Genomic DNA, 23,550 nt, shown 5'->3' on the forward strand with positions numbered 1-23,550 from the left:
ATGATCAGCACAGATATTACAAAATAGATAAAAATGTATGTCCCTTACAAAAAACAAAACAAACAAAAAAAACACGTATGCACAGTTTCTACTAAAATACCACAGTTACTATATTTATTAATTCATTAATAAATAAATCAGATTGAAATCTGTCAGAGACATGGCCTTATAGTTAGTGCATGCATATTTTTATGTTTACAAGAGAAAGTTAATTACTTGTTCAAGAATTAAAATGATGAAATTATGTTAATTATATTATATTGTATAGACAAGAATAATAATATAATATTATATAATTATTGTACATTTAAAAATACATTATTCAAGAATGGAAAAAATGTTTTCTATACATCATTACAATTATATAAATCATAAAATGTATAAAAATCAAAAAAAAAATCTCATTCAGCAGGTTTTTATGCTTAACTACTTTTTCTGAAATCAGAGGTGGTTAACATCAAATTACCTTTTTTTTCACAACACTTTACAATAAGGTTCAATATGTTAACATTAGTTATTAGTTAAACTAAAAATGAAAAATACTTCCAAAGCTTTTAATAATCATAGTTAATGTTGATTACAACATTTACTAATACATTATAAAAATCAAAAGTTGCATCTTTTTATCCTATTCACCAGACCTAACAATAAACAGCTTTAATCAGCTAAGTTAACAAAGATGAATAAATACTGTAACAAATCTATTGCTCAATTGTTAGCTAATGTTAGTTAATGCATTAAATACACTTAACAAATTGAACCTTATTGTAAAGCGTTACCTTTCTTTCTTTTTTGTTTTTGTTTGTATAAACAGTAACTCTAGTAACTATGTTACTTTGACGGAAAAATGTAACAAATGGGGTTATGTCTGAAAACTAGCACATACAAGCTTCAGTGCTGCATTAATGCACAATCATCAAGTTGTTCTCCTCCTCATTATGTTGGCAGATAATTGCTTTTTCATAGGGACAGCGTGTTCCTATGAATCAGCTGACGCTGTGCTGCCGGGTGATTGACAGCTCTGGAGAGAGAGAGGGAAAGAGAGAGAGAGAGAGAGAGGGAAAGAGAGAGAGAGAGAGAGAGAGAGGGAGTGAGGGTGATGACTGACCTTCAGGGAGGATCCTCTGGGACTGACACACTTAAAGGGCTTCCTGCCCTCTCCTTCCTCTGAATCCTCCACTTTTTGCCTCTTCTCAGCCGCCTCTGCTCTTCTCTTCTCGATCTCCTCCTTCATCCTCCTCTTTTCCTCCTGAAAAATAAAATAAGCACACAATCATCACCTCAGACAGATTAGACGGCACGTACAAAAACACCACCGGCAGATAAACCTGGGATCTTCATGTTCTGAAGAATGTTCTTTTTGCAATAAACGAGGATGATAATGAGACAAAAGAACAACAAAATCAAGACGGTCTCTCTGCGGAAGCGTAACGTGAACTGGCAGCTGCTCACATTCCACAGCAGCTGGGAAATCATAAAGAAGCCTTTTTATTTACACCACAGATTTTGGCACGGCCCGCTAGCATCAGCTCGGGGCCCTCTAATCTCTAATTAGTCCTTTTTCATTTACTGCTTCTATTCATTAGGAACAAGGAACATATTTGCATTACAATGCTAGGAGCGGGCCTCCACGAGGAGGGACGCCTGTGTTTCTTACCCGCTGCTGGGAAAGCCGGGTCTGAAACTCATGTGCAGTCATGTGGAACCCACACTGGGTGCGATCGCGCTAATGTTAATGTAAATGATGTTGAATTTGTTTAAATTAAACGGGGGTTCAATAACGATACTGTGAGTACAACAGTTTCATAATTGACACAACAGCCACAGATTGCCTAATATAAAGAAGAAAAGAAAGTGAATGACGTGTGGCCAAGTATGGTGACCCATACTTGAAATTGACTTCTGGATTTAATCCATCCAAGTGCACACACACAGCAGTGAACACACACACACACACACCATGGACACACACTCGCGGTTACAGTGCCTTGCTCAAGGGTCTTACCTCTAGACTCTCTAACCATTAGGCCATGACTGCCCACAATATCAAATATTAAATATCTTAAAGCTAAGCTAACGATACGATACTCTTAGCATGAATGCACACAGAACTCACAGATTCTGGGTAAAACACTATATTCTGACTTTTTTTTTCACTTAATGACTGAAATATAGTCATTTAAACACTAATGTTGAAAACGATTTTTTTTTTTATTTCATTCATATGATCAAAAAACAGTAAAACAGCAACATTGTGAAATATCATTACGGTTTAAAACCGTTTTCTTATTTCATACATTTTAAAATGTAACTGATTCCTTTGATGCAAAGCTGAATCATCAATCATCATTGCTCCAGTGTCACATGATCCTTCAGAAATCATTATAATATGCTGATTTAAACTAACAATGTAACATCTAATATGCTATGTTAAAGTAACGTATTATTATTATCAGTGTTGAAAAGAGTTGTGCCGCTTAATATTCTTTGTGGAAAGCGTGACACTTTTTTTCAGGATTAAAACAGATAGATGTCTGTACGGTCTCATTTGATCAATTTAAATCATCCTGACTGAGTAAAAGCATTAATATAGTTAATTCTCTTTTTAACCTTTTTTTTTCTGTTAACAAACTTGTCACAATGCACTATGATGTTTGCCTTTTCTGTGAAGCATTTGCAAGATTGCTGCCTTAAAATTTGTTACGAAATAAGAGGCTAATATCTTCGATTAGCCACACAATTAAGATCAGTTTACTGTTTGTAAGTTTTAAATTCTCAAAGAACATTCATAAATCATCCAAGCATTTAATATGTAATGTTTACAGAAGTGACCTAATTTTGCTGACAGGACCTTCATCAAGATTTCGCTCGCAGAAAAGCTATGCGAAGCAAGTTCCTGTCCGAGAAGTGAATCATTGACTCTTAGCGTACACACCTCCTCTCTGGCTTTCATCTCGGCCTCTTCCTGCTTCCTCCGCCGCTCCTCCTCTTCCAGCACCTTCCTCCTCTCCTCCCTCTTCTTCTTCAGCTCCTCCAGCTCCACTTCGGCCTCCTGCTGTTTCTGCCTCATCCTCTCGAACTCCTCAATCTCCATCTCATCTCTTCTTCTCTTCAGTTCCTCCAGCTTTCTCTCGGCCTCCAAGCGAGCATCCTCGCCGTCTGCATCGTCTGCCTCCGGCGCCTCAGGAGAGCGCACGCTGCCTCGGCTGTCGCACAGACAAACAAATAAACAGTGCACCCTTAGTTACTTACAAGGGTTAATCAATCGGTCAACAGCTTTACACGTCCATGTTCCTTGCATGTAAACGAAACCCAACCTGTTCACACACAGACTTAGTGAATCAGCACAGGCCTGTCTAAGGTAACACAGTCTCCAGTTACAGCTGAGAACAGCCCTCAGGACACGGCAGATCAGGTGACTAGAGTCAAATACTCCAGCAAGCAAAGCAAATATAGCTAAACACATATAAATGACCTACTTTACCTCAACAAAGGCCAAAAACAGACATACACAGACATGTGGAATGTGATTATTTTGTCTGTATATTCATTCCAACGTCCTGTAATGACATTAGATAAATATTTAGATGGGACCACAGAGATTTATTTGATTAAAAAAATATTTTTCTGCTAAATATAAATCTATCTATCTCTCTCTCTCTCTCTCTCTCTCTCTCTCTCTCTCTCTCTCTCTCTCTCTCTCTCTCTCTCTCTCTCTCTCTCTCTCTCTCTCTCTCTCTCTCTCTCTCTCTCTCTATATATATATATATATATATATATATATTTAGCAGAGAACATATATTAGACAGAGAGCTACAGTATGTAAATGTGATTATGTTGTAAATATTAATGTGGTATTATCTGAAAAGATCTGATGCTAATGTGAAGACAAATGTGCGAGAAATTAGGAAAATGTGGAGAGAATGTAATATGATTTATGTGGTCAACCTGCTACAACAAAAATACATATATGGAAATACTAAAATAAAAGAAAATAATAAAACTAAAACACTTCATAGACATTTTCATGCTGTGACATACAGATTACAGGCTGTCAAATGTGTAATTGTTTGGGAGAAGAAAGCCTGGACCATCCTAACACAATCGTTAGTTGTTTATATGAGCACTGACCTGAAAGTCCTCTCAGCTTTCTTGTGTTTGGGAGCGCTGTCCTCGCACACTCCTCCATTGGGCTGTTTATTCTTCCTCACCACATCCTCATCTTCCATCTGCAGAAACACAATCAGAACTGAGTGATGTGTGGACGTGACACGCACTGGTGTGTGTGTGTGTGTGAGAGAGAGTGAGACAGTGTGCTGGAAGAGTTTTGGAAGAAAGAAAATGTGGGTGCTGTTGGTTCAATGGCTGGATAAATTATGAAAAGTACACATGTGGGATGCAGAAAGCAGTGAACACACGGTGTGTAACCGCAGACCATCGATAACACTGAATGTGAAATACACTCTGGTGCAAACACTATACACTGTGCCCAAACTAGTGCCTGGAGTGATTTAGGATTTTGGGGAGGAAACTTTTAAAGCTCCAATGACAACAGTCAGTTATGAATCAACCTGTCTATCCAAAGCTGTTAAAGACCCCATGAAAAGGCGTTGCGTTTTTTGAATGCGTTTTTTTGTCATATTTCTGAATATAACTGAAACAGGAAGTTCAGGGGTTGGTCTTTTTTATTTGAATAGCCAATAATCTTTCATTTAAGTTTATGATTTGCTATTTGCTACCGGAGACAGGTATATCCAAAATATCCATGCCTGTGAGAACAAAATCATATCATCATGATTAAGAGTCTGTAAATAGAAATGCTGCTTTCCATTCAACTTGGAACGTTCCCAACTACCCATTGCACAAAAAAATCCTTGAAGTTGGATTTTCAACTTGGAAATCAAACTTGGAAGTCGAACATCTTTGAACCTGACCTTATGATGTCATGAGAACACTTATAAGCGAATAATGATATTTGATTTTGACTGAAAGGCAGCAAAAGACTCAGATTTAAATGCATATATATGCTAAAAGTTTACTTTGTCAAGTCCACTATGCTTTAAAGTAAAAGCACATGGCTTAAATTCAACAAAAAGCAACTTTGCATTTCATGAGGTCTTTGCGAATGATCATTTCTAGTGATTTCTCACCCAAAATTTAAACCATCCATCCTTGTGCAGTCCTTCAAGTGCAACTAAACTCTTACCAAAGACTCGTCATTTTCTGAAACCTCATATTTCTCAAAGTTTAATGCCTCTCTTCTTTCATCCACTTCATTCTCTGTCAATCCCACTATCTCACTCTTTTCCTCCCGTACACCTGCAGTGAGCTCTGCGGTGCCAGTTTCCGTCTCCAAAAAAAATGCAGAATCATCTACGTCTTCATTTACAACCAGCTCATATAGTTCAGAAGAAGGCACAGCATCTGGCTCATTACTGTCCTATGAATGGAACTGCAGTCACATGCTTTGTTGTGTTTAATGAGAGAAACAAACGCTGTATTAAAATAAAAAAAACACTCATCATCACCATACCTCCTCAGGTATTTTAGATACTTCCTCAGCAGATTCCTACAGGTGAATAAAGTTAGATGCCATAAACAAACCTTGAACGCAAGTTCTTGAGGTCTAACAAAGCATAAAAACTAGAAATGCGAACCTGTTCTCTCAAATAAGACCTCCGTGGCTTTTCCACCACCACCTCCTCCTCCTCCTCTCTAGGGATGACCTCTTCCTCTTCCTCCTCCACCTGTTTCTCCTCCTCCTCAGGCTCGTAGCTCCGGCTCTCCTCCAGGGTTTGGTTGCTCTCCAGCTCCTGCTGTCTGTCCAGCGCCTCCATCATCCTCTTCTGCCTGCGCTCCTCTCTTTTGGCCAGGCGCTCCAGCAGGGCCTGTTCCTCATCGTCCCCTTCTCCTGTCCCGCTGGAGGACACCACTGAGGTGGATACACTCTCTGTCACCGTCACGCTACAAGAAGCAGCATAAGAAGATAAGATGACAAAATATATAACACCACAAATTATATCTTTGCATATATGCCTAGTACTCGATTGATATTAGAAATGGTGGCTAATATAATGCCTAAATATAAAAATATTATTCATTATTATTCATTTTACACAGTATTTTTTTTTATAGTTTATCTTTTGATGAAAATGGTCCTATATATTTAGTCAACATTTTGTTATGTTTCTGAAATTTAGAAATTTTGAAAAAAACTTAACATTGTCAACATTTTTAGCTGATGATGATGTGCAAAATGACAAAAAACATCCGTTTTACTGAAGCAGGCCACACTATTATTTACATTTTTAAATAATGTATACATATTTCTTACTTTACGTGTAAAGATGCACTATCATTCAAAAACTGGGGTTGGAAATGTTTACTTTTATTCAGCGGGGATGCATCAAATTGATCAAAAGTAAAAGTGAATTATTTTGAATTGATGCAACAGCTTTTGGTTTCAAACAAATGCTGTTCTTTTGCAATGTTTAATCATCAAATAATCCTATACAAATCCAACTAAATATTTAGCAGCCCAGCTTTTTTTCAACCTTAATAATAATAATAAGAAATGTTTCATAAAGCAGCAAATAATCAGATTAGAATGTTTTCTGAAGGATCATGTGACACTGAAGACTGGAGTAATACTACTGAAAATGCAGCTTTGATCACAGGAATAAATTACATTTTACAATATATTCAAACATAAAACACTTATTTTAAATCATAATAATATTTCACAATATTACTGTTTTGATTGTATTTTTGATCAAATAAATGCAGCCTTGGTGAGCAAGAAAAAAAAAACGTAAAGAATCTTTACATAGTAGTGTATAAATTGCATATAATAACCAAACTGAAGTATTAGCTACAACATTAACACCAGGGACAAATAAAAAAACTAATATTTACACAACATTACAACTCTAAAGAACGTAAATTCCTCTCTTATCCAAAGTGTCAGCAAACCTGAACATGCAAAATGATTTATGATTTAAAGTGGATCTGCACTCCCTTTTCCTTTCTCTAGACTGCCATATGCCTGCACTTGTAGGTTAATGTAGTCTGACCGCACAGCTTGGCAAACGTTTACCCTGCGTCAGCTCTACGGACAATACCCGGAGCTATGTCTGCTCACACATCGAACACAATTCAGGTCTTGTTCGACCGTCTTCTTTGTCCACTCACTGCACAAAGCCTCAGTGTCTGAATATGTCACAGTTTCCGCAATGCTGACCTGTTACAGGAAGTTATTTATCAGTGCTGCCCACTAAAGCTTTGGGTTACAGAGAAAACATTAGTTAGCCTACATATCAAAAGTACCTGTCACGTAATACTCCAAAAGTATCTGTTTTACCTGTGGCTGTTGTTGAGCTCCGGGGTCTCGGGTTGGTAGGCCACGTCCTCGCCGTCCTTACCGCGCAGTCTCTCCTGTCGCGCTCTTCGTCTGCGCTCACGAGCGGCCTCCTCTTCATCCTCCTCATTCCGGCGATTCGCCATCCTACACACAGACAGTGTTAGATGTTACGCTGGTAACAGATGATAAGAGTGAGGACTTTTGTCACCTTGGCACACACAGTCACAGTTGCTACTGCTGCTGTTGTTGATGTTGAGGATGAACTTCCACTGGCTGTCAGCTGTGTGTGTGTGTGTGTGTATGTGTGTCAGCTTTTGCAGCTGATAATAGGATTCAGACAGCAGTATGTATGTATGTATGTTCCTGTGCCTCAGTGGTAGAGCAGTGCATTAGCACCGCAAAAGGTTGTGGGTTCGATTCCCAGGGAGCACATATTAGGTAAAGTTTTTTAGCCTGAATGCACTGTAAGTCGCTTTGTAAAAAAGCATCTGCTAAATGCATAAATTCAATTATATATAGTGAAAACATACAGATCAATAGACAGATAGATAGCGAGATACAGAATACATAGAATATTATGTTTGTAAAGAACATGTTCAGATCATATTTTAATAAAAAATGCAAAAACTTGCTTATTTTCTTAAACCAAAATATACTCTCTTTTCCATTTTGATTTTAGAATGAAAGACTTAATCTCAACAAAAAGCCCTTCCTCAGCTTGTGCTGTGATCAGGAATGTGTTCGGATCTGCTAACGCCCATGGAAAACCTTGGGGAGAGTGAAATCATATAGAGAGCCGGATTCCTGCTGATCCTGCTGACGAACAAAAAAAAAAAAAGGGTCTTTTTGGACCAGGTTTCAGACCAAGCTTAGAGTATGTCTTCACAACACATCAAACTTTTATTTCAACAGATTAAGAAAAAAGTGAATTCAGCAGAGAATGGCTTTAAATCCGCTTTAACATTCCAGTCCATCGAGTCCGGACTCTCTCTGATCTGATGTCCATCCGGGGAACACCGCCTACTTTATCTTGCATTGACTTGTGTGAAGCTTCCCTGGTTCCATAACCACAAAAATAAATCAGAAAACAAACTTACTGACTTCCTGCTGCAATAACATTCGCTAGGGTCTCTACAGTAAAGATAACATTCTGGCATGTCTTTGGTAACTGCAGCGATATGGGATGCAAACCAAGACATCAGGAGAACATGTTTTCCATATGAACCACATCTTTCAGCCATGTAGCATTAATTATTTTATAGTGTGTGTGGTGAGAGCTACACAGAGAGAAACATGTTTTATTGGATTCATAAAGATTGTAAAGGAAGCAGTATGGGAAATTAAATTGATATGCAGTTAATGTTGCAGCTAATTTGCTCTCACAGCATGCCGAGCCCATTCGGACACAATCAGACAACGGATATATCAAGCTGACAAGTATTTTCTTGTGGTCCAAACATCTAAGAAATGTCAGTGCAAACATTGCGCACAGGGCAAAGGCTCTGGAGAGCAATCATAGACACTCCACAAGGGTAACTTGGGAGAGAGAAATATATGGACCTTGCCAAATAACAGTTCCCACGCTCTGCCTTCTCTATTCCTCCACCTACTGACCCCACAGTCGCCTCCAACGCCACAGATCCATCCATTCCTTATTTGACCACAGCAGAAGATCATCTGCTCTTATTTCTGCCTATAACCTTGAAGCTTTCTGTAACAGCATCCCTCAAACACATGTATATCCTCAAGCGGGCCTTTCTTTTACCATCCAGAGAGAGTGTGTTTGGAATGGGCCATTCGATGAGAATGGGTGTTATTTCCTGAACTCTTCCTGGACTCTCATGGGAACAACACAGATGTGTGGTGCCAATATGGCCGCCGCTCCATGGAGAAAACTACATGGAAGCAGCTAAAACTGCTCAAAAGAGAATAAGTTTTCTATTTTAATATACTTTAAAATGTCATTTATTCTTGTGATGCATAGTTGAATTTACAGTTCCATTACTCCAGTCTTCAGTGTCACATGATCCTTAGGAAACATTTCTTATTATTATAAATGTTGTAAACCGCTACTAAATATTGTTGTGGAATTTTGTGGAAACCACAATCCATATTTTTAGGGATTCTTTCAGCATTTTTTAGGCAATAAGTCAAAATAAAATAAAATAAATAAAAGAAAAATATTCTGGATGGAAACACCAAGATGAAATATAAAAAGCTTAATTTAAAGAAAAGTTCAAAACAATACGGCCCAATGTACAGGGACTTAACCATATTTTAATTATGCCTTATTTTAGGGTTAGCAAGGGTTAGTATACATCTATCTATAAATAATTTTCTTACAGTGTTGCTTTAGGTGGATTTTTTTATGTATTTGTGAATAAACTATGATGGAAACACAAGTCAGGTGACTGAATAAGCTCAGATGATTGACTATTATTACCTCCCAGATCTGTCTGACATGCTCGAGCCCAGACATAAAGCATCAGTCAGCGATCGCTGGCATTACCATTTCTACAGCAGTTTCTCCAGAAGTGACGAATTTGTTCTTTTGAACAATGCAGCTGGAAATGCTGCTTAAATCACAAATTGCTTCAAAATGCAATGTTCCAAATTTTCCAGCATAAATTAAATTCTCAGCTTGGATGGAAACGCGGCTAATGTCAAAAACATGAGTTCATTCGGCAGCTGATGCTAAAATAGAACCCGTGGACTGGACAGGAATGGCAGGTTTGGGTAATCATTAGTCAGAACATTCCGTCAGCATGGTGAATGAGGACACGGAGCCAGCAGTCAAAACATTCCTGTGTGTGTATGTGGAGTATCAGTGACCCGAACTGGAACACATCAACCTGTCTCGGGAAAGGCCAATGAAGTGTGTGTGTGTGTGTGTGTATACATAGTGCTTTAAAAACAGTACAAATCCTCTGACCCTTTAACCGTGCCAGTCTTCTCAGAAGCGGCTCTGACCAGCTATTCACTAAACACAAAGCAGACCCGATCTATGATCTAGTCGTTATAGTCTCAAAGAGCCAGATGTTTGACTATCGGCAAAGTCTTATTCACTTTGCGGCTTATTCCGGCCATGAACCGCCCACTTAAACAGGAAGGGCTCTTTTGACCTTCATGTAAAATGAATAACCGCATTTCATTCTTTATGGATGATGTTTTGGGGCAGATAAATTGGAAATGGGTGATACCACAATAGAACAGCGTACAGCAAAAAAGGCAGTAATTCAAATAGTGGGTGTGCAGTTTCTACAAAACAGATGGCTTCTAAGAAATTAGCAGATATTTGGGGTGTGCTAAATTTATGTCCATTCAAAAGTAATAAGTATTGGTTATGTGATAGATATAACAAAGCAGGATACATCGTTGAGTTGCTACTAAATGATTGAAAGTTTCACTGTAAACTTTGCCTTAAATGGTCAAAAGGCTCACAGATATTCCAATCAACTGATGTTTAATATCCGGGCTACAAAAGCATTAATAAGATGACTATTTTGTTTTCACCTCCGGTTAACTCTCTCTCTAGACAAACAAAATTGTTTGGGGTTTATTGGGTTAAACATGTTGGACATACATCAACATACATTTACTTATTTGCTAACTTATCCAAATACAATGACAAATATGTTCCTTTGAAATGCTCTTTTTTTTTGCAGTTACGTTTTCAAAAAACATGTTGAAATTAAATAGCAATCAGCCAATCAGTCTGAAGTTTGTGATTTTGAGAAATTTATTTTCTATGCAATACAGTTTTGTCTATGGGAATGATATGGAAGCCAGTTTCCCTTACAGGAAAAAAAAAGTCTCATAATTAATCCTTGCAATTCTAAGTTTATAGCTTTCATTTCTGAAATTATTATTATGATTTAAATGCAGAATTGTAGTATACAAACTTAGTTGCGAGAAAAAAAAAGTCAGAATTTTTAGATAAAATGTTGCAATTACCTTTTATTTATTTTGTCATGAAAAAAAAAAGAAATGTGAGAAACTTAATTTTTTTGAAACTTGTCATTGTGTGATAAAACTTAGAATTCTGAGACAAACTCAGAATTCTGACAAAAAAAAAAAAAAACTTGTGAGATGTAAACTTAACAGGTAAAACAAACAAACAAGAATTTCTGAATTGTGAGATATAATATTTTTTTCTGTTTAAAATGGGCTTTCGTGCAACGCTGTGGACATTTTATCAAATATATAAAGGTGAGCATTTTATCTAAAGTAAAAGAGTGCCACATTTTAGATTGTCAGCAATGTCCAGTAATACATACAGACAAAAGACAGAGCACACAGCCTCCTTCTCTCACACACTTTCCCTCTCCTGTCATTTTCAGCAGTTGAAATGTTGGCAAGTCTTCCAGATGAAAAGGACTGGCGCACATCAAGCCATCATCACCTGATATAAATGCAGCTGGATTCGGATGTCAAGCTGCTCCTGCGTGCATGAACTTTATCAGACTCGCGTTGTTTTTCTGCATCAGCGCCGAGCCAACATCTGCCCGGCTGTTGTCCCGCTGCTTGCACAGAGGACGGGGAACTTCACAAATCTCTGCCAGTAAACACTTCTAATGCACAGCCATTTGGCAGAGTGACAGCGCTCATCATATGTACACCGAAAACTTACTTGTGTCCGCCATGCATCACGGTGACGACCAAAATAAACGGGGACAGCGAGAAAACAGATGGTTTTCACTAGTTCAATTACAGGGAAAGAGTAAATATTGATTGTTACAGCATCTTTGCATAATTCCAGCTATTTAATAGAGCGATTTAATCTTTTATCACTAACTCGAGCAGGAGAAGAAGAGCGGGCCAAACTGAATCGACTCCACAAGAACATAAACACAAGATCACATTGTGTCGCACAGCTGAACGGGTTGCATTAGTAGCTTCCATCCAAATGTGATACTTGGCATAGAAAACACAATTCCAGCCTTTCAGGCGTTTATAACATATAGCCAAAAAAAGCATTCGTTTTACGCTATGCTGTAAAATATAATGGCCCCTAATCTGTGCGTCATCGGCTTTGCACTTCCGCCGTACGATTAGGTGAAAAAGATCCCATATATCTTAAATCATGAAAAAGAAAAGCATTCCTGCTTCATGGTAACATGTTTGGAGGAAACAGGAAGGCCATTGTAGACGGGAAGCTGACACTCAGAACGAACTGTACACCATGTAACTCTGGTCTAGCATCCTAGCCAATGATAATAGAAATAACGGTTGCTGAAAGACCGATTTAGAGCTGATTCATGCCATCCAATGCTCTGTTGGAATGATAATAAGCTTGATTTGTATGTTCATCAGCCATTACCCATAATTCTTTTTGACAGAAGCATAAATGTTCAAGAAACAGCTGTCAGTGCCTCCAGTGTTTATAGGAGTGTCGCTTTGCCTTAAATGGTCAAGCAGTTCGCAAATGTGCCACTGATGTTTAACATTTGTTACTTTAACACCAGCTTTCTGCTTTAATAGCAGACTCCATCATCACAGAAAAAGAAAAACGAGCTGAAAGTGCAAGCTTCAAACCACAAAAGCATTAAAACAGTAATTTCTTTGTTTTCACCTCTGGCTCAAAATTCTGCAGGCAATTTTTTATTCTAATTTCTCCACAATGGGAAACATTAATTATCTCTTTAGAAACATTGGTCTGGAGCTAAGTGAACAAAAGTTAAAAAGTTAAGAATACTGGAAATACATCAACATGCAGTGTATTTATGAATCTTAAACCACTGTAAATGTGTTAAGTAACTTTTTACATTAAAGACAGCGCAGAAATAGCAATTTATCAAAGCCATGGATGTTTGAGTGCCCCAATACAATAATAACCAATAGTTTGCCATCTAAGTTGTTAGTAAGTGTGAACAGTGTGTAAAAAGGGGCAGAATGGGGCGCAATCATTTTTTATCTCGATTATTGTATTTTCATAATCGTTGGAGGCTGAAATCGAAACCGTTTTTCAATTTTCAATTGCACAGCCCTATGTTGTACAATAGATGTTTATAGTAAAGTGAATTGCTTGATGGAAGAAACATTCTTATGCCTTGCCGTTCTGGTGCTCAGTGCTCTCTGTAGAGCCGACCAGACGTCAATAGTTCAAATAGAAAAAGGGCTGGGTTTGAGAGTTTAAGCATGATTTTGCCAGCTCTTTTACTCACTTTGGATGAGTACAGTTCTAGGAGAAAAGGGGAGGGTTGTACCAGTGATTTGCTCAGCAGTCCAGACTATCTGCTCTACAGGTCAGTTTTGGTAGCTGAGCTGAACCAGACGGTTATTGAAGTGCAGAGGATTGATTCAATGGTTGCAGATTAGAACCATTTCAGCAACTCCTGTTGAAGGTTGAACTTCCTCAGCTTGCGAAGGAAGTACGTACAGCCTCTTCTGTTCCTTTTTTACAATCAGGTCTGTGTGGAACTCCCCCTTCAGGTCCTGAAAGATGGTGATGCTCAGTAATCTGAATGACTCCACTGTTGTTACATTGCTGTCTATGATAGTAAGTTGGGGGGAAAACCAGGGGGGTTTCTCCTGAAGTCCACAATCATCTCCACTGTTTTGAGTGTGTTCAGCCCCAGGTTGTTAAGACTTTACCAGACAGACAGCTATTCAACCTCCTGTCTGTAAGCAGAGCCGTTACTGATAGTTGTGGTGTCATCCACAAACTTCAGGAGCTTGACAGAGGGGTTCTTTGCAGTGCAGTTGTTGGTGTACAGGCAGAAGAGCAGTGGGGAGAGAACAGATCCCTGGGGGACACCAGTGCTGACGGTGTGGGTCCTGGGTGAGAATTTCCCCAGCCTCAATAGCTGCTGGTGCCTATCTGTAAAGACACTGGTGAACCACTGACAGATGGAGGAGGGCAAGGAGAGCTGTGTTAATTTGGACTGGAGGGGTTTGGGATGATAAGAGTTGACGGTTGGGCTGAAGTCCACAATCAAGATTCTCACAGAAGTCCCTGGTTTGTCTAGATGTTGTATGATATAATGCAGTTCCATGTTGACTGCATTATCCACAGACCTTTTTGCTCTGGAAGCAAACTGCAAAGGGTCCAGCGATATCCTTCAGGAAGGCCAACACCAGTCTGATCTTTCAAAGGACTTCATGACCACAGAAGTTAAAGCAACAGGTCTGTAATCATTTTGGGTTTCTTTGGGATGGGGATGTCTGTGGAGCATTTGAAGCAGTAAGGGACTTTCCATAGCTCCAGCGATCTGATGAAAATTTGTGTGAAGATAGTGGCTAGCTGGTCAGCACAGGATTTCAGATAGGCTGGTATAACATTCTCTACGCCTGGTACTCTTCTTGTTTTTCTTGTCTTCTTTTTTTTTTTTTTGAACACCTGACACACATCATCTTCACTGATCCAAAGTACAGGAGCGGGGAGAGGGAGGTTGCTGGAGGTGTAAATGGATCCATGGACAGAAGGTCAGAATGGGTGTGGGGTGTGAGACAGGGTTTTTCAAACCTGATAGAGAACTCAGTCAAATTGCTGGCCAGTTGTTGCCTCAACACAGTGTACATTACAGTCTCTGTCAGGACATGAAACACGCCGTCTCATTTTTGGGAGAGATTTGCTTTATTGAAGTCACTGAGAATGATTATAACAGAGTCTGTGTTGTTCTGTGTCTGTGATCTGATCAGCCAGCTGTTGTAACACTGCGTTCACACACGCTTTACAAAGGAATGTAGACACTTATGAGAATGAACGAGGAAAACTCCTGCAGCAAGTAGAAAGCAATACAGTTGATCATTAGCACATCTTCTTCGACGCTGTTACATCTGTACACCACCTTTGGTTGATGTGGAAGTATGTCCCACCGCCACAGGATTTCCCTGTTGATTCTACGTTGCAATCCACTTCCGCTAGAGTCATTTCTAGCACACTGTCTGGAATGGCTTCATTCAGCCAGGTTTCCTTGAAACACAGAGCAGCAGAGTTCGAAAAGTCCTTGTTTATCCGGGAGAGCATAAGTATTTCGTCTGTTCTGTTGGGTAGACAAAAAAAGTTCTAGTTCCAAAATTTAGTTCTAAAGCTGCACTGGATGAGCTTGACGAGTGTACCGGCTCGCTTCCCATGTTTGCGTGTCTTAAAGTGCTTGAACAGTGCTTCTGTTCTGTCCAGTAAAACATCAGAAGTCAAAAAACTGGGAAATATTGGGTGGTGTGTACTAGGGCTGGGACGATAAATCGATGCTTAGATTTTCATAATGCATCGCGATTCCTCTGGAATCTATTCTGAGCTTAGATTTTAACAGCAGATGGCGCTCTAATCTAGTTTTTATCGGCACACTCAAATACTCATGAAGAAGAGTGCTTAAGAGTGCTTGTGCGTTCGGCTGAGTCATGTAATTTCACTTCATCTTAAAATGTTTTTATGATTCAAGAACACCTTTGTAATTCGCTTCAACGTTTTAAAATTTTATGAATGATTATTTTAGGTTGAAGTGTCTGTAATGATTTGGAAATAAGCAGAGCACGGGTGTTTCTAAAGCATGCAGTGCCATCTGCTGTTCAAAACTAAGCTCAGAATCGATTAAAAAAGAATTGCGATGCATTCGGAAAATCTCATAATCGATGCCGAATTATTTCTCGATTCGCGATGCATCAATTTATTTTCCCAGCCCTAGTGTGTACTGCCAAATGTTCAGCAATTCATCCCTGGTGAAACTGATTGTAGGAATATAACTAAAAACAGGACAAACTAACAAAAACATTAAAACAACTTTGGAGCTCCATACCAAGGTGGTCACCTGTGGCGCCTTCTTGGAGAAATATGGAGAATTTGTCACCATAACCAATTCCTTGTATTTGTAAACATACCAGGCAATAAAGCTCTTTCTGTTTACCAATTAATTTTATTTTTTGAGATTTTGAAAACATCAAGCATTTTTAAATCCTGCACAAAGACCCATTTGGCCACACAGTAATGGACAATTTGCAAGCTGTCTTGTTTTTACAAGTGGAATAATCTTCACCAGCAATGGCTGTGCAATGGATCTGATGATGTCTCCCTATTAACAGCCCTCGGTTTACGGAGCAAAACGGCTGAAGAAGAAAGAGTGAGCGTTAATGATGCCTACATTACCTCTCGGCTTCCAGACGCATCTCCTCCCGCTTCTGTCTCCTGAGCTCCCTGCGTCGCTCAAAATCATCATCCATGCTTCAATCCTGAGAGCGTGACCCTGGAAAACAACAGAACATGTGTGTCCTTTAGTCTCACGCGTGAACCTTACATAAACTCTAGATATTGTTACTAGACCGTTACTAGATATTGTCTGGATTCCACAGCTGCTGTGAGCATTTGGTTAACCTTTACACAAAAATCGCGCATTCCCATATGCAAGACATTTACAGTCTATCTTTTCTCAGCCCGACATCAAACAGATCACAAGTTTGTTTTCATAATACCACTTAAAATGGAAATTGTGGGGGAGAGAGAGGGAAGAATGAAGAAAAAAAAGACAGAGAATGGGTGAGGAAAGGATGTTAGCACAGGATGTCCACTCAGTCAAGCAGAAAGACTCTGACTAAATATACTGCGGGGTATTCGGCGGAGGAACCGAGCCCACCCAGGAGATACAGAGCTGTTGTCATTAATCTCAGGACTGTGCAGCTTCAGATGGGCCTTTTCGAGACCGCCCTACCTTCACTTCAGTGATGATAACCTCTGGAACGTTTTAGCTTTCACAACATAGCAGAAATTCGCTCTCTAGTCTCGATTACGCTCCAACACAAAAAGTATTTCGGGCGCTTTCTCTTTCTCGCTGCAGCTGGAGCTACCAGAAAGGGCCAGAGCCGGCCTCTTCCTTTCCTATTTTTTCACCCTCCCTACTTTCCTCCATTTTTCTCCCTCCCATTATGGTGAAAACTCTCAATCACGGCCGACGGGTCTGCCTCCTCCCTCTCTCCCCCTTTTCCTCTCTCTCTCTCCTGTTCTGACACGGTCCCACTCTCTCTCTTTCCTTCCCAACTTCCAATTATTGCCCATTCCATTTCTTTTTTTTGCTAGTTCCCTCCCTCTCTTTTGTGATCATGGAGCTGTTGCTGGTTAGTTTGAATATAATTGTATGGTTTTCACAGCAATGCCACAGAAGAACCATTTTTCTTTCCCCATAGAAGAACCATTTTTGGTTCACCGAAGAAACTTTCATTGAAAAATTCTTAATATAACCCTTCAAATAAAGTTCTTAAAATAACCTTTATTTATTTATTAATTAAAATTAAGTAAATAAATAAATCAGATATATTATGGTGACATCAAACTAGAATGGATAAATTTACATTAAATGCAAAAACATTACAAACACAAACACGTATATCACTTCATTTACATGAATGAACCAGCAAAAACACTACATGAATGACAAAATGTTTGATCATTGCTTCAGCTCAAAACCAACAATTTAACATTCTTCTTGTGGGAAAAAGCAATTGCTGGAAAACCAACACACAGCTTAGCTACTGTCCTGCTACTGAAAAAGTGAAAAAACAAAAAAACACTTCACTTTTTCTTGGTTTCCTAACACTGATGGACATACAAATATACACACACAAAATGTGCAAGAATGGAGAGGGAAAGAGGCTCTCAGACACAAGAGAACAGGAAACAGTTCTCCTAAACCCCTCCTCCATATTCACATAACTCTGACAAGGATGAAGACAGAGAGAGAGAGAGAGAGAGAGAGAGAGAGAGAGAGAGAGAGAGAGAGAAATGGACAAAACAAAAACAACAGCGGGAGAGGGGAAACAAGGAATGTGAACAAGAAACAGCAAGCGAGAGATCGCGCCGATCTTCCTTATCAGGCAGAAGCGCTGCGCCCGCATTCACAAACCGCAGGAATGTGGTCTATCTTTAGCTGGATCTTCTGTTTGCAGGAGCATGGCTGCCCTTCATATCTGAGCCCTTGAGCAAACAGCACTGACTCAGCTCAATATAACTGTCACAACTGTGTACGATCAACTCAAATTGAATCATGCTCTCGCAGCGATGACTACACATGCTGACCACGCTAAATTTAGGATTGAAATTCAGGTTGTGTTGAAAAGTGATAACTGACAATAAGGCTGTGTGTTCTGAGAAAGAATATAGAAATGCATTCGTCTCTTCCTCTTTTGGACCACCCGTGTGCCTAGATTCATGTCGTAGCACTTTTACCCTCTTGAATGTTTCATAACGGGGGTCTGGCTTCTCCAGCGAGCAGGGAGACGCCTCCTGTCTAGAGAGCACGCGCTGTAATGGCTGTAATAACACATTTACCTGCTAAATTACTATGTTCCTCGTAAGTAGTGCTTAACCCTTCATCAAAGCTCATCACTGCAATGACCCATGGGAATGCAGTCTCAGAGCCTCCGTCTGTGATGTTCTCTAGGTCGTGAATGTACAAACGGATGCCTGTGCCAAACCACGCAAACGATTCAGATTTTGGCTCTCTTTAAACCCTGTAGGGAAATAGGAGCAGCTGATCAAGAAAACTAAAAACGATGACAGATGGAAAATTGTCCTTAGTCTAGTTTACATGGGATTTTGTTCAATTGGCTCTTTGTTCAATATAAGATGGTAACATTTAAGATGGTAACACCCATTTGACTTCTGTTTTCCTGAATAAAACTGCATATCCAATAAGACAAAAGAGAATTTATTGCATATTGCGTATTTATCCATAATTGACTGGATTGTGAAAGGAGTGAGGTTATAGATAAAAATAAATGTAAAATAATTTGTGCTGATGTATCATTAATGTAATAAATGCTATTATAATACTAAACTAAAATAAAGTACAAATGAAAATGTATGAGGCGATCACACCAACAACTATTTTTGCTAAAGCGCATAATTGCACTTGAATTCTCATTAAAAATTATATATTTATATAAAATGAAATAAATATAATCATTAGTGGTGATGTCGCTGATAAATAAATACATTTTTTAAATTGTATAATATTTTGTGCTCATGAATCATTAATGTTACACATAACGTAGCAGTTTTCACAGTCTGAAACGTAACCACAGGCAATTCCTTGTACAAACAGAAAATAATTACAAACTCATTAATGTCAACACACTTAGACTGAACAATCTACCACTAGCGAGATGCTCGTAGTTCGCCGAGATAAATGTTGAGTTAAAGAGCGTTCTTCATAACCAGAGCCAAAGCTGATGTGATCCACAACCCCTTCTGACAAAAGGATTAAATAACTAAATGTTTGGATCTACCACCCACCGTCTTTTGGACCTCAGCCACTCTGGACAACTTGAGAGAAACTACATTTACGGCTCAAGAAGAGAGTGGAGCATTGCCAACATAAACCATCCCCCTTATTTGCATGTCTGTCAATAAAGGTCCATTAACATAGAATGGCTTCGCTATCAGAGTTTATGCTAACACACTCTCCGCGGCCGCAGCAGGAGTCTGGCGTAGGAGGACGATTCAGAGCGTCTTCTCTGGCCAAGATTTTAACAAATGGATGAGCCGTGCAGACATGTTGCATTAAAAAGCATTTTACTGTAATGTGGTGTATATTTCACCATGAAACAACGTGATATTAAGTATCACATAAAATGGCCTTTTCCCTACAGGAAGAAGTAAAGTAAATCTATGTGTAACCATCAAAATGTGATGATGTGCACTTACACTGACTGCACTATTAGTTCATAATGGGAAGATGTTTATACAGTGCAGCCAAGGTAAACAAACAAATGGGACAATTCCAAATGGATTTCAACGTCAACATGGCTTTCACAGCCCGTTCTGTAATGTTACGTATTTCCAAGTGAAATGTGTGAGAAAATTAGGTTCTGGATTTTTGGATTCCTTTGCAAAGAAAACTTTTTTTTCTTCTTATTTCTGTGGAATAATGTACTGTAGCAGGCATTAAGACTCGACATTTGCATTGCATCAACATTTCTAGCAAAATACGAAGTCAAGGCAGAATAAATCATCAGAAATGTTCTCAGGTTTGATAAAAAGCGGGCAAGGTTTTTGAGGTTGTGCAACTGTAGCCAGGTGCAGAATGGCATCCCAGAAATCTGCAGCGTCAGCAGCCTATCAGAGCCTCAGACATGCATCTCATTAAAGACGCTGCAGGTATGCCAGATATGTGCAGTCGGCCTGTCCATCTGGATTCACTGACAGCTGCTCAACAATTTCAATGGAAATCCAAATCTTTAGTTCGATACTAAAAGAAATGCTACATACTAAAGTGATTTTTAGAACCGACTTTGTTTCCAGAAATGTTTAGCCGATTTTTAACACATATAGTATATAAGCACATCATTTGAATAGTGAATACTGTGAATTACATTAGTCTTGATTGATCATTTGATGTGTATATATACCAATTACCGTATTTTTCTGACTATAAGTCGCACCTGAGAATAAGTCTAATTAGTCCAAAAATATGTCACGATGAGGAAAAAAACATATACAAGTAGCACCGGACTATAAGTCGCATTTATTTAGAACCAAGAACCAATAGAAAACATTACCGTCTACAGCCGCGAGAGGGCGCTCTATGCTGCTCAGAGGTAGACTACAGGAGCACTGAGCAGTATAGAGCGCCCTCTGGCGGCTGGAGACGGTAATGTTTTCTATTGGTTCATTTCTCTCTGTTCATGTCAAATTAATTTTGATGAATAAGTCGCACCTGACTATAAGTCGCAGGACCAGCCAAACTATGAAAAAAGTGCGACTTATAGTCCGGAAAATACGGTAATGTATCATTAGGTCTGTAAAGTCTGGACATGTCAAGATGATCGTGAAAGTCCTAGAAGATTCAATTTAAGACTTTTGAAAGACATTTTCAATGCCAAATAAAGAAAATGTAAGGAATATATCAAAGGGAACACAAAATGTGTCAATATGGTCTGTATGTCTAAAAAGAATGAGTAGCATTACCAGTTAAAAAATACGTCGTCTAACAGATTTCCATTTCTTTTTAATTTGTGTAACAAAAAAACGTAACTATAATATGGAAACTCACATAAACCCTGCTGTCTGTGGTAAACTGAGGGAGTTTAAGTTGAATTTATTCCTCAATATTCCTAATGCTCTTAAAAATCACCCAAATACACATCCTTAGAAAAATTCAAGCGGACAGGAACAAACCAAGACAGACAAGAGGACAGAGAATCTAATTCACTTTCTATCCTCCGTGTTCACTCTAAAACATAAAGAAATTAAGAGATCTGGAACCTGAGCCAGATCAATGAAATCCACACGGACACATCCATACTGCAGTCAGTGCACCTCTGTCTGTCTGTCTGCATCCGTGATGACAAACATACAGAGCCACTGCTGAATTATGGGACTGTGTGCTCGGTGAGAAGTGCAGGAAATTGAGAGCACCAATAAAAGTGACTGGAGGCCAGCCGGAGTTGTCCCATAAAGCCAGCTGATTGATTGGGCGGCACACGACCACAGATCTCAGGACAGTAACGGCAGGAGTCCAGCACCAGGTCTGCTTCATGTACAACATAACAACACTATGTGATGGGCCAACAGTCCCCATGTTTATGTGCTGAAGGTCAGACAACATGCTGTGCTTAAGATTTTAAAGGGGGAAAAAATGGTTTGGAGTCTCTGTCATCAAGCTTATTTTTGACTATTATATTGGATTTCATTTAGCATTTTCTTTAATATTTGACATGAATGCGTGTTAGCCTTGAAATTTTGAGAGTTCATAGAGGAACTTTCTCTGAAGTACAGGCCTAATGGTGCATTTATTTATAAATCAAATCCAGATTAGACAGAGTGTGCGATTTATGGGGGATTTGCGAGGTACGGCCTCTCTAATTAAAGCTAGATAAAAGAAGTCAGGTTGAGGGGGTCTTTAAAGTACATATAATTTTTATATATACATTCAGCAGCATTTCCAAACAACATTTAACCACAAAACTTAGTCAGAATACAAAATGGCCAATAAATATATGCTTAGTCCTAGCTAGTGTTAAGCAAACAACATATTTTTGCATTAGCCGATTTTTAGACAATTTGGGTTGAGTAAAACAAACTTAAACGCGCTGTAAACTAAAAATGTATTTATAAAACATCAATCCCACTTCAAGCCACTGTAAAATTTGCATTCCGATAAAACTGTTAATTTCTCGTAAAACTACCTATACAGTGATTTTAAGTATGAGAATTCAACTACAAACATATATTTCTCAAAATCTTTACCTTAATCATAAACATGGACTCTAGCCCTAAAATGCCAACAATACCAATAGTAATCCTAATGGAAAGTTTGCTGTATTAGTCACAAATGCTGCTTAGATTTCTTAATTGATGTATTATTTGATGGCTTATTGAAGTAACGAAAGCTTGATTTGGACTCTCCAATGCATTAGCACATTTATGACTCTAGGACCTTAAAGAGGAAAATGAGAGAGTATGCAAGGGAGACAGAGAAAGAGCAAGATGTGCCGCTATAAATCCAGTAGAGATTTTTGCAGGAATAGCAGCAACTGCTTTTCATGGCTGTCACTGGAAAAAGAGGAGAGAGAAGAGAAATGGTTGGTACACTACCTACCTAACCGAGGTTTGGACACTGAATTTGTTGGTCATGATGAATCTCATGACACTGACACGTATAATGATGCATACATGCATGTCCACTGCACTCAAACATTGACAATGCCCTAGATTCGATTTCCCGGGAATGCATGATCTTGTTCAAAAATACATATTTACCTTGAATGAAAAGTAAATTGCTTTGCATTAAATAAAATATTGTAAGCAAGATAAATGTCAGGATATATCAGCGAGTCAGTATCACAAAATAAACCCTTTCAGGGTGATGCAAGGCACCTTGGTTTTGTGTCAGGAACCCGATCACCACATCAGAGATAATGACTCACTGACTGTACAATATACCTAAGGTTTTTAAAATGGGAAGAAGGGGATCAAAAATTCAAGCAAGGGCAAAAATAGGCCTCAGTCATTGAATTTCCACTTGAGGTTGGAAAAGGAGATTCTTGCATTCCCAGACAATGGATCGCATTCCCCGACACGTCTGCATGTCCTGTGAATCACTCTCAGTTTGCCTACAGTAACCTGCTCAAACACCAAATATGTCTTAAACTGCTCAATTACCCACAATGCCATGCAATTACAGGCTCTAGGATACGGAGTAAATGTCAATAGCTGTAATAAGCAAAAGACATAGTCTGATGTATGATCTAACTTAATT

General features: G+C 38.9%; 1 protein-coding gene across 6 annotated transcripts in view; it reads right to left on the reverse strand.

Annotated features, from left to right (window-relative positions):
• LOC113047977 (non-muscle caldesmon-like) overlaps nucleotides 1-23,550 on the reverse strand; it is a 48,465-nt gene that overhangs the window by 9,883 nt on the left and 15,032 nt on the right. For 3 of the 6 annotated variants that reach the window (XR_003276381.1, XR_003276380.1, XM_026209448.1), the window contains exons 2-9: nucleotides 16,446-16,542; nucleotides 7,361-7,504; nucleotides 5,658-5,964; nucleotides 5,534-5,569; nucleotides 5,207-5,440; nucleotides 4,132-4,229; nucleotides 2,936-3,206; nucleotides 1,109-1,249 (exon numbers count right to left, since the gene is read on the reverse strand). Coding sequence is in view for 4 of the 6 variants with exons in the window: in XM_026209448.1 (XP_026065233.1) it covers nucleotides 1,109-1,249; nucleotides 2,936-3,206; nucleotides 4,132-4,229; nucleotides 5,207-5,440; nucleotides 5,534-5,569; nucleotides 5,658-5,964; nucleotides 7,361-7,504; nucleotides 16,446-16,519 (1,305 nt within the window). In the remaining 2 variants the exon portion in view is untranslated. Of the gene's footprint in view, nucleotides 1-1,108; nucleotides 1,250-2,935; nucleotides 3,207-4,131; nucleotides 4,230-5,206; nucleotides 5,441-5,533; nucleotides 5,570-5,657; nucleotides 5,965-7,360; nucleotides 7,505-16,445; nucleotides 16,543-17,004; nucleotides 17,161-23,550 lie in introns of those variants that run through there. The other 3 variants (XM_026209449.1, XM_026209450.1, XM_026209451.1) reach the window with 3 other exon arrangements.

This window comes from Carassius auratus, chromosome 29 (genome assembly GCF_003368295.1).
Source record: "Carassius auratus strain Wakin chromosome 29, ASM336829v1, whole genome shotgun sequence".
Classification (NCBI taxonomy): Eukaryota; Metazoa; Chordata; class Actinopteri; order Cypriniformes; family Cyprinidae; genus Carassius; species Carassius auratus.